The sequence below is a fragment of the Phialemonium atrogriseum genome (genome assembly GCF_030411735.1).
Source record: "Phialemonium atrogriseum strain 8032-3 unplaced genomic scaffold QBC33scaffold_10, whole genome shotgun sequence".
Classification (NCBI taxonomy): domain Eukaryota; kingdom Fungi; phylum Ascomycota; class Sordariomycetes; order Cephalothecales; family Cephalothecaceae; genus Phialemonium; species Phialemonium atrogriseum.
In genome coordinates, this window is record NW_026848147.1 from 557952 (window position 1) to 571142 (window position 13191).

The 13191-nt window shown below is 58.6% G+C and overlaps 5 protein-coding genes across 5 annotated transcripts; 3 read left to right on the forward strand and 2 right to left on the reverse strand.

Moving 5' to 3' along the window:
• Positions 1-350: 350 nt before the first annotated feature.
• On the reverse strand, positions 351-2051 carry QBC33DRAFT_449748 (uncharacterized protein; the record flags this gene model as incomplete). Its single annotated transcript, XM_060424534.1, has 2 exons — positions 351-654; positions 784-2051. The coding sequence occupies 2 exons, from the start codon at positions 2049-2051 to the stop codon at positions 351-353; spliced, it is 1572 nt and encodes a 523-aa protein (XP_060284346.1).
• A 1180-nt stretch (positions 2052-3231) lies between these two features.
• QBC33DRAFT_449728 (HD domain-containing protein) lies at positions 3232-4133 on the reverse strand (the record flags this gene model as incomplete). Its single annotated transcript, XM_060424532.1, has 2 exons — positions 3232-3811; positions 3871-4133. 2 exons carry the CDS (start codon positions 4131-4133, stop codon positions 3232-3234), a joined length of 843 nt encoding a protein of 280 aa, XP_060284347.1.
• A 788-nt stretch (positions 4134-4921) lies between these two features.
• QBC33DRAFT_45580 (glycoside hydrolase) lies at positions 4922-6399 on the forward strand. Its single transcript, XM_060424786.1, has 4 exons — positions 4922-5408; positions 5486-5579; positions 5647-5990; positions 6062-6399. The coding sequence occupies exons 1-4, from the start codon at positions 5286-5288 to the stop codon at positions 6221-6223; spliced, it is 723 nt and encodes a 240-aa protein (XP_060284348.1). The 5' UTR covers positions 4922-5285; the 3' UTR covers positions 6224-6399.
• Position 6400: 1 nt separating this feature from the next.
• QBC33DRAFT_45539 (F-box domain-containing protein) lies at positions 6401-7853 on the forward strand. Its single transcript, XM_060424768.1, has one exon. It carries the CDS (start codon positions 6664-6666, stop codon positions 7663-7665), a length of 1002 nt encoding a protein of 333 aa, XP_060284349.1. The 5' UTR covers positions 6401-6663; the 3' UTR covers positions 7666-7853.
• A 2448-nt stretch (positions 7854-10301) lies between these two features.
• Positions 10302-12451, forward strand: QBC33DRAFT_449736 (MFS general substrate transporter; the record flags this gene model as incomplete). Its single annotated transcript, XM_060424533.1, has 3 exons — positions 10302-10787; positions 10857-11240; positions 11309-12451. The coding sequence occupies 3 exons, from the start codon at positions 10302-10304 to the stop codon at positions 12449-12451; spliced, it is 2013 nt and encodes a 670-aa protein (XP_060284350.1).
• Positions 12452-13191: the final 740 nt, after the last annotated feature.

Below are 13191 nucleotides of genomic sequence, written 5' to 3' on the forward strand. Positions count from 1 at the left end.
AATCATGACGCTTGCGCCGATAATTTTTGATATCACGGGCGCTCCATCCAACCCTCCATCTCTTCCCCTGTTATTCATCTCGTCAGAGCAGGTCGGGTATCATCCGCGGAAGCCAAAGCACGTTCAGAGGGACGTTCCCAGAACTCCCACACTCCGCCCTCCCACCCCCCCGCGGCCCGCAAAGAGCCGCAAACTCGGTAACAAATGCGGGTACTAGAACATATCCCCGTTTGGGGAGACCAGCAGCAGGGTGGCTGGGGGCGAAGGCGACGGGGAAAGAAAATGGTAAACAAGGATAACAAGAATAGACAAGAAAAGAAAACAAGCTAAGCAAGCAAGCAAGCAATCTCTCACTCCTCCTCATCCTCCCAACCACCCCCACAGTCCATCTCCACCTCGACGGTCGTGCCAAGCGCCTCCTTGCCCTGCCGTATCATGGCCATGAGCCGCTTGTTGAACGCCTCCATGCGCACGTCGGCGTCTCTCTCCGCCGCAATCTTCCTCTGCGCCAGCTGCCTGGCCTCGGCGTCCAGCCGGGGGCTATCGACTGCGGCGGCCCCGTCCTCCGCGCCGGCAGCACCAGCGGCCCCTCCCACACCGCCAGCGCCGCCGGGCCGCGCCCCCGCCGCCGACGCCGAAGCGGCCGACGCGGAGCTGCGCGTGCGCCCGTGCGACGCCCGCACAGGCGACGAGACGCGGCTCTGCAGGCGGGACGAGGGCCTCGGCACCGAGTTTGGGTTTGTGGCGAAGGGGTTGGGCCCGTGCCCGACGCCGGGCGCGTACGAGGGGACGGGGATGCGGCTAGCCGGCGGCGGCGAGGTAGGAAGGGTGGCGGCGGTGGTGGGGGAGAGGCGCGGCTGCGCGAAGCTGGCGGGGGAGCGGGCGCTCAGGCCCGGGGAGCCGGCGTGCGAGATGCGCAGGGAGGCGCGGCGGGTGCGCGTGGAGGAGGGGAGAGGCGGGGTGGCTGCGGCGACTGCGGCGGCAGGGGCGCCGCCGAATGAGAGCCGAGAGACGGGTACGCTGATGCGCCTGCCGCTGCTGGCAGCCGTCGGCGTCGAGTAGCGAGGGGGTTGTCGGGAGCGGGTCGTTCCCGGTCGGGCCGGCGCCCTGTGCATTACTGGTGGCGTCTTCTTCTCTTCCCGCCCCGGCACGGGCGGCGGCGGATCCTTGACGATGACCCAGTTCCGGCGCAATTCGTCGTTTGTCTCCTCTAGATGCCTGCGCTTCGCCGATGGCCTGGGCGTCGTTTCGGGGGTGCTCATCTCGTGGCAGTCGGCCATGTAGGGCATATAGTCGGATTGTGGGAAGTTGCCGGGTATCGAATTGACCATCTGGGTGGGCTCGTATGTTTGGAGAGTTGGTATATCGTGCTCGTTGCACCACCGTGTTCCCCCGCGGTTCGCATCTGTTTCTGTCACACCGTTAAATTCGTAGCCCCTGCCACCACCGGCGTGGAAGCCCCGGAATGCTCCCGCTCTGCAAAACTCCCACACCTTGCCCACAACCTCCCCAATGGTATTGAGCGCCACAGCGCTCCAGCCAGCCGAGCCCGGGGATTTCGGCGTTCCAGGGTCGATATGGAGGCTAGACAGGCGTGCAGCCGGTGACTCGGTCTCGTCCCTCAGTCTTTTTGGACCTAATGCTCGTCGGTAGTCGACGTCCGAGTAGACGCTATCCTCCAACATGCCGCTCTCAGCGTTGGGTGCGCCGCTACCCGGGGTATCAATTCGCCCTGCCAAGGTATATCGAAGGTGCTGAGCGCCGCCGCTCAACCGGCCATCCTCTCGAGGCTCGGTGACACCATCCATGTTCGTGGTCCAGTCTGTCATGGGAGTCGACTCCCGTTTGGTATCGGCTCTTGCTCGCTTCCTCTTGGCCCCGGATAGAGGCGTGTTTGCCATGGAGATGTCCGAGTAGAGACTTCCGGTGGATTTGGCTAGGTTGTACACAGAGCTAGAAGCGGAGGGTGAGATGGGCGGTCTGAAGATGCCAGCGTTGAGAGGTTGGCCGGAGGTGTTGTTGGGACCATCAAAGTGATAAGCCCCGGGCATGTGAAAATCGGCTGGGGGCGACATCTTGGATGACGGGAGTGGGAGCTCTTGCGAATGCCGATGGTGTTGAGAAGAAAGTTGCTGTGCGGAGGTCGCTGTGGCTCGTCGTACTCGTCGTACTCGTCGTAACCCCCAGTCTGCTCTACCTTAATGCTAACAACCACGCATAGTTCTCCGTATGCACCTCTCGTAGACGTTGGCGATCGTGCCGGCGATTGTGGTTGTCGGTATTAGACGCAAACGGTGTCGGGTCTGTGAAGGTCGGCAGGTAAACTTGGGCCCGCCAAGCTCGTGATTGCCGGGTTCAACTTTCGGGGGTAGAAAATTCCGCCGCAGGCAGCCGGGCATGCACTTCAACCCGTGATACAAATTGACGGCGGGGGCAAAAAAAAATGGCAGGTACACAGCGCGCTTCTCACCGCGACTGTTGTTGTTGTCGTTGCTTGGATAAGTCGTTTTATCCAGCTCTTTTCCGATCCAGTTGCGTACGGTAGCAAAATATTTCGTTTTTTGCGACTTCCAGCTCCCAGTTTCGCGCCTGAATGCCTGGAGCGCAAGGTGTTGATTGAGTGGTACTTTAGGTGAGACCCTCGACCAATACGCTTATGGGGGGCAGATCCTGTGACGTAGGTTGCCCGTACCCGAGTAAAAGCACCCGCACCCGTTGCGACGGAAGGTCCGCGTGGCGCGTGCCGTCTGTAAACCAGTCACTGAGAGACAAGTCGGTGTCTTTGCTGGCTTTGCAGAATATCCACAAGCATTCTTCAACGATCTGTAGCCTTGTGTTGACCATCGGCTGCTAATTATTTTCCCGTCGTTGCTAGGCGACGAAGGCCTCGAGACTGATTGGTTGGGGGCGCCGTATGGTGGGGTTCGCGAAAACACACGAGGTGGGGTGTGAAGAGAATATCTACTACGGCACTGTACAAGTCGGGCAAGCATCACTACCATAATCGAAAGAGACTGTGTTATCAGAAACTCTCGTCTATTGTGGGCATCAAAGGAGATAATGTTACCTAGATATTTCCCTGTTCCCCGTGCCATCCGTTGCTGTGTAGCATCCGTTTAGAACCGCTGCCCAGAGAGTCAACACTCGCTGTAAAATGAAAAGCAAACGCGACAAAAGATCATGATATCCCAGTGCTTGGACATGGGTCATTAAACATGACTTCCTCCCTCCTTATTCCTTGGAATAGTACTCATCCTGCTTCGCCAGTTTCTCCGGTTGGACGCCCCCCTCGACACCTTCCTCGCCGTGAACATGCTGCTGCGCGCCCCAGAAATCCTCGCGCTCCTTCAGGATCTCAGCGGCCCAAGCCTTCATCTCTGGGAGTACCATCCTGGTCGCAACATATGCGAACTCGCCGAGGTCGACCTTGCCCTCTCCGCGCTTCTCGTACTCGACCATCTGCACCAGCAGCTCCATCTTGTCGATGTCGTGCACGTAGTGGCTCTCGAGAGTCTCCGAGTCCTCGTACTCCTGCCAGATGGCGCGGATATCCTCGCCAGCGCCCACCCCGCCGTATAGATTTCCCAGCAGCGTCTTCGTGATGTAGTCCATCGTCGCGGCCTCGCGCCGGTTCTTCTCCGGCTTGGCCACGCCATCCACGGGGGTTATGTCTCCGACGAGGGATTCGGCCATGTCGTGTATGAGGCACATCTTCATGCACTTGTGCAGGTCCAGTCGCGGCGCAAGGGTTGGCGGGGCAAGCATGGACATTAGCGACATGCGGTACATGTGGTCGGCGATCGACTCTCCCCTTTTAATACGTCAGATAGCCATTCGACGAGTCCCAGGAGAGGAGCACCGCCAACCTACCGGTTGATTCCAAACCGTCGCCAGCCCTCCCGCTTGGTGGTCTTTAGCCGCTCGAGAATATGGAAGTAGGGCAGGGGGGAGCTGGATCCCTCGACAGGTTTCCCTCCCAGAACTGTAGCGAGGACCTTGTCAACGGTCCATGGATCGGCGATTTTGGGGGTGATGACAGTGGCGATGTCTAACGATGCCCTCTGGACGTCATCGTTGGTACTTGGGCCGGCGGCAGCAGCACCACTCTCCTGTAGAGTGACATTTGGAGACATTTTGTCCTTGGTTATGCCGTCTGCAAATGAAGAACCCATGTAGTGTGAACAGCTTGGCCAATGTCTCCACGGCCGTTCTGGAAGTTATATCCTCCAATACCACCAAAGCTGCTGAGCCTGAGGCGCTGAGAGGAGACGCGCGACGTGTTTGTAGAAAGCTTTCACAAATACAAATATCTGCAGGTTTGGTGTGTCAGAGAATGGTAGCGGTTGCGGGAGGTCCCCTAGCGGATGCCAACCCCACGTGCATGACACTGAGCTTCGTTTTAGAGCCTTTCTAATTGGTCCCAGGAACTTGACAGGAGATGTTTGGTACCTACAAAATAGGTTGCTACTTTCACTCCCGATGGTAGGGATACAGACCTCAACACTGCCTCTGGTCCTCCTCATTCCCAACACAGGGTAGCAAAGAGCCTCAACCATCACGTGGAAATCAATTACCAGGCCTTCTACCGCAGGCCGAGAGGTGAACAATCAACAGCAGCACGGACAAAGACTACTGTCAAGTGTCAATCCCCTCGCATTGAAGCCAGAATCAATACTCCGAGCATTTGGGCCTGAACATTCAACGGGATTCATGCCCAAGTCACCTGCCTCCGCCTCAGCCTCCCGCAATGGGCTGACCGTGTCGAATAGATGTGCTAAAATAACTATTAGAGTGACTCCGTGTACGGATCCGTATTCGCCTGGCAGTAGAGATGGCGCCCGTCCCGCCTTAATCGCTTGCTGCCTCCGAGCCGCTCAAACTAGGTATAGCATTGGGAGTATAGATCCCACAGTCCAAGCCGCATCTCGGATTTTTGTAATACCCAATCAAGTCCGCGATACTGCAGATCGTACTATGTCAATCCCATGGCCAATGAGAGCCTCATTGTCGTCAGAATGAGCCCAAATGTGAGCTTCACAGATTGACGAGTGTAATGGCACGCGAACGGAGATCTCTGCGGCCTCATTTCTGCGCGTAGATCCCTCATATAGGAAGAGAAGCACAATGGATCCGCCAGGGGCGTTGAAAGTGTATATAACCTGCTGGGTTGGGCTGCTTCCCAGGGATAGATCAAGATCAGCAACTCAAGATCCTCCCTTCTCCAAGTCAAGAACCTCACCTGCCTCCCTAGCACCAACATACTCAGGACAGTATCTATATTCAACATGAAAGGAGCCGGACTCGCCTTTGCTCTTCTCACTTCGGTGACATCGGTCGCAGCACATGCCACCTTCCAAGAACTATGGGTCGGCGATGTCGACCAGGATCAGAAATGCATCCGTGTAGTAGTAAGTCCAGATAGGGGATGGAGCAGGGCATACAATTCCATGTGTAATACCCCCCGGATATTAACGTGCAATTCCAGCCCAACAACAATCCAGTGACAGACGTCGCGGGCAAGGATATGGTCTGTAATGTGGGCGGAAGCAAAGGTGTAGCAGGAGTCTGCGAGGCAGAAGGTGAGACCCGCCGCTCTATTCAAACCACGGGAGCGCTCAGGGTATTGACTGGACAACCCCTGAACAGCCGGCCAGACTATCTCGGTAGAGATGCACCAGCAACAGCACGACCGGGCTTGCGGCACAGAAGCCATCGGGGGCAACCACTTCGGCCCGGTGATGGTGTACATGAGCAAGGTCGAGGACGCCACCACGGCAGACGGTTCGGACCCGTGGTTCAAAGTCAGCGAGTTCGGCTACGACGCCGACAACAAGACGTGGGGCACCGACATGCTCAACCAGAACTGCGGCAGGCACACCTTCACCATCCCCAGCAAGATCCCGGCGGGAGACTACCTCATCCGGGCCGAGGCCATCGCCCTGCACACCGCATCACAGCTGGGCGGCGCCCAGATGTACATGTCTTGCTACGTAAGTCAACCCCGAGGGCCTCCAGGGGGCAACAGGGGCAGAACACAGCTGACAATATCTTCCTCGCGCAGCAAATCAAGCTCACATCGAGCGGCGATCAGCTGCCGGCCGGCGTCGCACTGCCTGGAGCTTACAAGGCCACCGACCCCGGCATTCAGGTCGATATCTGGGGCAACGATTTCAAGTCATACACCATTCCAGGACCTGATGTGATCGACGCGAGCTTCTTTTGAGGCAAGAGACGGTGGCTGGGGTGGTTCAAGGCATGTGTTAATGATGGCCTCTCTGTACATGACTTGAAATAGAAAGGTGTTTACAATCTTGCGACGCGTAAGCCATGATCCTTTGGGTTGTAAACCTTTGACCATCAATCTTGGCTCTCAAGAAATAAGTTGGCAGCTGTCAGTGGTACCTGAATGTGCACTGCAACGCACTGACCCCACCCACAGAGAGCCGATCATGACCGAAGCTGGCGGCGATACCGGACGAACCCTATGTCTTTCATCGCGCCCCGCGGTGGCTCGATAGGCCGGGAAATACACTACGGTATCTACGATTGATATCCGGATCGGCGTGCAGGCTGGTTCCCCTAGAGTCCTCGACATACCATGAGTGCCTGGGTCACAATGCCACCCATCTTCCGGCGCAGGCCAGCTGCTCTCGACGAGTAGCTATGTCGGTTAATGACGTATCCCTCCCCAATCCTCCTTACGACCTCCCTACCCAGAACGAGATGGCCTCACCAACAGGCATCGACTCCTTACCCAACGAGGCATGTATCTACCCCCGCAAACCCAGCAGCAACCCACCTAACCAACCCCCCCCTTTCCAGCTCCTCCTATCCATCCTCTCCACCCTCCCAACCCGCGCCCTTCCCCGCCTCGCCGCCGTAAGCCGCCGCTTCTACTCCGCCGCCGCGCGCCTCCTGCGCGACCGCCTGTCTCGCGCCGCCCACCTGCCGGGCCACCGCCTGATTCTCGAGTGCTACCACCCGAGCGTCGCCATCTCCACCCCGTGGCTGTACTGCGACCACATCGGGACCGACGAGCCTCCCGTCTCCGGCTCCGCCCATCCGGAACCGGACCTTCCGGCCCTGGCGCGCCTGTACTCGCACTTCCGCCCCGTCGACCAGGACGACGGCCTGCCCCCGCGCCGCCGCCGCCGCCGCCGGCCGCTGGGGTCGGACGGGTCGGAACACCAGCAGCAGCAGCAGCAACCGCCGTCGCACGATGTCCACCTCGACGAGAGCGAGCCGTTCACGCAGCTCTGCACCGTCACCAACGTGGTCAGGGTCGGGCCCAGTCGGGCGGGGACGCCGGCGGCGGCGGCGGGGCAGCCGTTCTTGGGCCACGTCAACGTCAGCGACGGCGTGATCCGTGTGTGGCGGGACTGGCTGGCAACAGCAGCATCAGCGGCGGCAGATTCGGAACCGGAGGAGGAAGTCCTGTGGGCGGACGCGGCGCAGGACGTGGGGCTGCGGTTCCGGGTGCGCGAGATCGAGCCGACGGCGGCGGAGAGGCCGGTGCTTGTCGCGGCCGACGAGGAGGCGCCGGTGTCGTATCGGCTGGAGCACCGCGAGCTGCTAGTGCGGACGCGCCGCCTGCTGCTTGTGATGGAGGAGGAGGAGGAGAGGCGGCCTGCCATGGGCAATGCGCTTGTGATCATCGTCGGCTAAAATGGGAGCTGGCTCCTGCGTCCTGGGTTTGTGTTTGTGTTTATGTTTGCGTTGCATTTCACGAGCACAGGCGGTCATTTTAGCCGCAGGAGGATCTGGTGATCGGGGTTCAAAGGCATGCTCTGCTCACGATGAAAACATGTTTCGGCGTTTTACCGACGATCCCGATCCGTCTGTTTTGATGCAGGAAAGGTATTGCGTCGTGGGAAGATGGTCAATGGGGGATTTGGCAAACAGTCGCTAATCGACGATCTATTTTGGGAGGGTGGTCGAAGGCGACGCTTTGCTTGAGGTCTACTCCCTGTGCCCGGACGTCTTACGTGACCTTGGCGGTCTACTTAATCCTCCTTCTGGACGAGTGTTCAGTACCAAACCATGAGGGCCTCGTACGCACACATGGCTAGCTACGTTCGGAGAGAGAGCATGGGAGGGTTACGATGCTTAGACCAGGCAACTGCACTGGTATTCAGGTTTGTCCACGGAGATGCTCCTCAGGCAGACCGTGAGATAATGCTGTCTCACTGGCTTCACAGGCATTGTTTTACAAAGGCGAGAAATAGTGCTCAACATGTGTTTGGGTGGTGGGTTGATCGGGCTACTCCATGCGAAGACCACACTCAACTGGTCTCAGCTGCGGGAAGGGGGCAGGGAGGGCGAAGGGGTCTTCGTGGATCATGGATGAGCACATAATCCCAACGGATTGCTTGCACACATCGACAGCGCGATAGAACGTAGACTAGCAGAGATTTCTGGGCCAAGTGGCGAGACCCAACGTCCGAGTGCATTCATGTTCATGCGGCTGCTCAACAGTCCGTCATTTTCCTGTGTGTTTCTGGGCTGAGGCGGTCGGACACCCGGCGAGCAGCTTGCCGGACGCAGCGGGTGCATGATCCTCCCAGGGGTCTGACCAGGACAACCAACCATTTTCTCGGATTTTCTTGGAATTGCTTGGAATTACCTGGGACCAAGTGCCCATGTTTCCTTCTCTTTTCTCTCCCAATCCAATCCAGATGGGGGGAACCCTTGTTTACGTGCCGCTTCTATTTTGGCCGCCCGCTCTCATCCCGCTCTGCCAGTGGTGACTGGTGACGGTGAGTCGGCAAAACCGGTCGTTTCCCAGCTCACCCGGTTACTTACTATGCCTATGGCTCCTCTGATTCCCAGCGTCCCGGATCACCAGCTCACTACACATTCAGCCGCGAAACCTAGAAACAAACGTCTGCTTCTTTTCCTGGGAACAGCTGGATAATGTCCTTGTATGAACAGCACTTGGGGATCGTTGTTTGGATAGGTAGCGACTGCCGTGGCTGAGACGAAAGTTGCAAACAACCTACCGCAGAATTCCGCAGAGGTGAATAAGAAGGGAAAAAACTTGAAATGCCGAGTGAAAGATTTTCATTCTCAACATCCATCCATACTTCTCCCGTCCGATCTCGTAGCAGGTGCATGTGGATGGCGCGGCCCCTGAGCCAGCCAGTGGCGCTCCTTGGGGCAGAGGGAGGCTGCTTCCGGCGGTGTGGTAGCGGTGCGGTAGCGGGATATATTCACGTAAGGGCGATGCAGAGGCAAGGAGGCGAGCCCATTGCAGCGGTAGATGTCGGTAGATATAGCAGCCATGATGATGTAAGGTGCCATGTATGGTACTTTGCCTGCCGTCCCGTGCAGAAAAGCAAAATGGAACCTGAGGAACCCCTCCCATAACCCCTCCCACAACCCCTCCCACACGGGCCACACTCCCAAGTGGAAGCTTGAGCCAAAAGTAAAGGAAACCTTTCTTCGCCCAGAAGTGGTTGGAGCAAAAGTGTAACGAATATGAATACTCAGTAACTGGGTCAGGATGGGGCCATCGAATCGATCCTTGACAGAGCTGCGTCGCATCTGGATTTTTGGTTATTTTTTAGATGGGAGCCTCTTGTGATCTGGCGATCAAGACAGGCTTCAAGACAGGCTTTTTCGCTTCACACGGGTTTCAGCCTCGTGGGGCCTGCGATCAGGTCCCCCGCGGGTGCATCCAGTTTTGACAGGGATGGAATTGGCCAATGACGGCCCCTAATGTCTTGGTCTTTGACCTCCTAGCCCCACGTCACGGCGACCAGGTGCATAATACTGAGGATCTTGTATCCCTGTACTGACATCGCTACCATTAATGCCCTTGCGGAGGGGGGAGAGGAGCGAGAAGAGTCTTGGGACCGGGCTGAGCACGACCTATCGGAAGACAATCGGTCTCATGTCTTTCCTTTACTAGTATCTCCTCCCTCGCTCTTGCATGCCCTGCGCTGGACTCGCTGCATCATGGCCGTCTCTTCGCCACTGTGACCTTTCTTTTTCAACTCTGATTCTATCCACTCCCTTGCCCGCTTGGTCTTACCCTTCGTTTTCCTTCTGCTTCTGGACTCTCCCTTGCGGTGTCTCTTAAGAAGCCCACGGTCGACTCGTCTGCTGGACAACGACGACGGAACAGAAAGGCCCACCATCTCTTGACAGCGCCTCGCTCTTTCGCGGGTTGATATAACCCCACCGGCACCGCCTTATATATATACCACATAATAATAGCCCCAGATCTGGATCTGGCTATAAAGATGGAGCTGGACAACGAGTTTGCCCGCCCAGGGTCAAGAGACAGCGAGACAGCACAAATGAACCAGAGCCTGTCAGCGACAGTGCCACAGTCAGAAGTGGGGAGAGAACAGGAAACAGCAACACCAACAACGCCAACAACACAAACAACACAGGCGAGGCTAGGCCTTTCCCTGGTGAGGCCGCCCTCACCACCCGCAAAGGAGCCGCCGAGGCAACCGCCGCCGATGGAGGCACCACCACCCCCACCGCCGACGAAGGAACTGCCGAAGAGACCGCCGCCCCTGCAGCTGAGCTCGCGGCCGGGCACGAGCGCATCGGACGGGTCGGTGGTGCAGAAGGCCCCGCAGGCGCCATCCCTACGCGCGCCACTCAACATGAACCCGCCGACGCGGCCGTCGACGGCCACCAGAATCGTCGGCTCGAACAAGCGGCTGTCGTGGTCGTCGATTGCGACGAGCAGGAGACCCATCAAGTACGGCAAGGGGAAGTACAGCAACGTCGAGTTGGTGCCGCAGCCGAGCGACGACCCGGACGATCCTCTTGTAAGTGATCTACCTGCTTGCTTCTAGCAAAAATCCAAAGGATAGAAATGCTGACACCAGCTTTTACAGAACTGGCCGCAGTGGAGGAAAGAGCTCAACCTGGGAGCGCTGTTGTTGGTCGTGTCGATGACCGGGGTAATGAAGACGGCGTTCCTGACCGTAAATAGTGAGCTTGCCGAGAGCTACGTGGTGTCGTATACAGCAGTAGCCGCATTGACCGGCGTGCCCCTCATGCTCTCGGCCATCACTGGCTTCGCCAGTCTCATTGCGGCGAGGATATGGGGCAAACGGCCCCTGTACCTGATCTCTCTGGTCCTGCTGTTCATCGGTGTTGCGTGGAGCACCAACGTGGCGACCAGCTACGGGCAGTGCATGACCGCGCGGGTCTTCCAGGGGCTTGGTTGGGGTGCCTTTGACACCCTGGTGATGGGCTCGATCCATGATACCTACTTTGTACGTCGAAGCTGCTCAGCGGTCTCAACCTCGCACACACATTGAAGATGCATACTGACAACCTGCAGGATTATGAGCGCTGCCGCCGTGTCGCGATCTACTCCATCGTCTCCATCGCAACGACATGGGGGCCCCCACTGATTGGTGGTGTCGCCTCGCAGACGGGGATGGGCTTCGGCCTGCAGTTCACCGTCCTCAGCGGCTTGTTCGTCTTGGCCGTGCCGCTGATCACTCTGGGCGCCCCGGAGACGTGCTTTGACCGGGCCTACACCCTTGCCCAGACACCAGCAACCAGCACGAGCTACATCAAGTCTCAGCCCCTGCGTCCCCGCCAGACCTTCTCCGTCGAGGCCTGCAAGGACTACGTCGCGAAGATGAAGCCGCACTCATACTCGGGCATCATCCACCGCACGACCCTCCTCCAGGTGCCCCGCGCCGTCATCGCGCCGACCACGGCACTCCTCTTCGTAGCCACCGTGCTCCCCTCCGCCGCGCTCTGGGGCCTCTCCAGCTCCATCTCGCTCCTCTTCGCCCCCATGCCCTTCATGCTCTCCCCCTCCTCCCTCGGCCTCCTGCTGACGGGACCCTTCGTCGCCGCCACGGCCACCGTCGCGGCCTTTGCCCTGACCCCGGCCTGGCACATCCGCTTCACCCCGAAACTACACATGGTCGCCATCGCAGCGGGCACGGCACTCGCCATCACGGGCATCCTAACCCTGGGCATGCATGTCTCGACGAGCATGACCCCGCCCGCGAACCAGGCCGACGCCGACGCGTCCGTCTACGCGCTCGGCTACCTGGGCGAGCGCGTCAGTCTCCCGGGGGCGTCCGCCATGCTGGCGTTGCTGGCGGCGGGCTTGCACGTGCTGGACGCGACGGCGCGGCCGGCGATCCGGCGCAGCACGCAGTTCACGAGCTCCAACCTGGGCGTGGCGCTGCGCAACACGGCCGACATGGACGCCGGCGCCGCCCTGTGGCGCACCCTCGCCGCGGGCGCGTTCGTCGTCGCCGTGCCAAACGCTGTCTGCTCGTGGGACGGGCTGCGCATGGCGTGCGTCGGCATCGCGGTCGCGCAGGCGGTCGCTGCTGCGCTCGTCGCGGCGGTGTGGTGGTTTTGGGACGAGGATGTCCTGAGGATGGATGGGAGGGTGATGAGGTTGGTGGATTTGGACATCTTGAAGACGTCGGGGAGCTTCTTCGACATGGATTGAAAGGGATGCTTTTTTTGGCGGGCGGCCAATACTTACTTAAACTTACGGAGTGGGACGATTTCATGTTATATACCAAGAATTGGACTTGGGGAATTGGGATGGGCGGATCATGGGATATATAAGTAGTTTCTTGCCGGGATCTGGATAATAGCAACTGCTGCCATCAAGTACATGCCTTCTCTGCAAAGAAACCGCCGTCTCTGGTCTTCCCATGGGGCCTCGGAATGCCTCCACAACCTGTATAGCCTGGTCGCAGAGCACCGGCGGATAAAGACCTAGTGCTACACTGCTCGCTGGTCGCTGCAGCGGGACGTTCTGGAAGCCTTCCATGCCGTCCGTCTGTTGTTCTCCTGCTGGTTCCCGTGCGGATCAAACCCGGGGGAGCGACTTGATCCGCCCAATCACCGACATCAGACGAGGAAGATCGCCATCGTTCAGGCCTCATTAGCCGGCCGCATGTCTGAGTGTCGTTCGAGAAGGCTACCGTATTTGAGAGCCCTTTCCATTCTGAGCATCGCAGGTGCCGTTATTGAAGGCAGGGTAAGTCTCTATCTTGCCACATGACCAACCCCGGCAGCAACATCATCCAGGAAGTGGTCTAGGGCCAAACGTGGTTGTACCTCAAGTGATAGTTTGCAGCCACTTTTTGATGACTTTATGGTCGAGAGACTTAACACATTCAGTGCTCTCTCGCACCGCATCGGGTCCAGAGCGATGCTTCACCAAAGTGCCACCAAACC

Bases quoted from the DNA above. Each gene is read 5' to 3' on its own strand.
- QBC33DRAFT_45580 (XM_060424786.1), top strand. From the start codon at position 5,286: ATGAAAGGAGCCGGACTCGCCTTTGCTCTTCTCACTTCGGTGACATCG. The intron at 5,409-5,485 runs GTAAGTCCAGAT...GTGCAATTCCAG, and splicing joins AGAAATGCATCCGTGTAGTA to CCCAACAACAATCCAGTGAC. The intron at 5,580-5,646 runs GTGAGACCCGCC...ACCCCTGAACAG, and splicing joins AGGAGTCTGCGAGGCAGAAG to CCGGCCAGACTATCTCGGTA.
- QBC33DRAFT_45539 (XM_060424768.1), top strand. From the start codon at position 6,664: ATGTCGGTTAATGACGTATCCCTCCCCAATCCTCCTTACGACCTCCCT.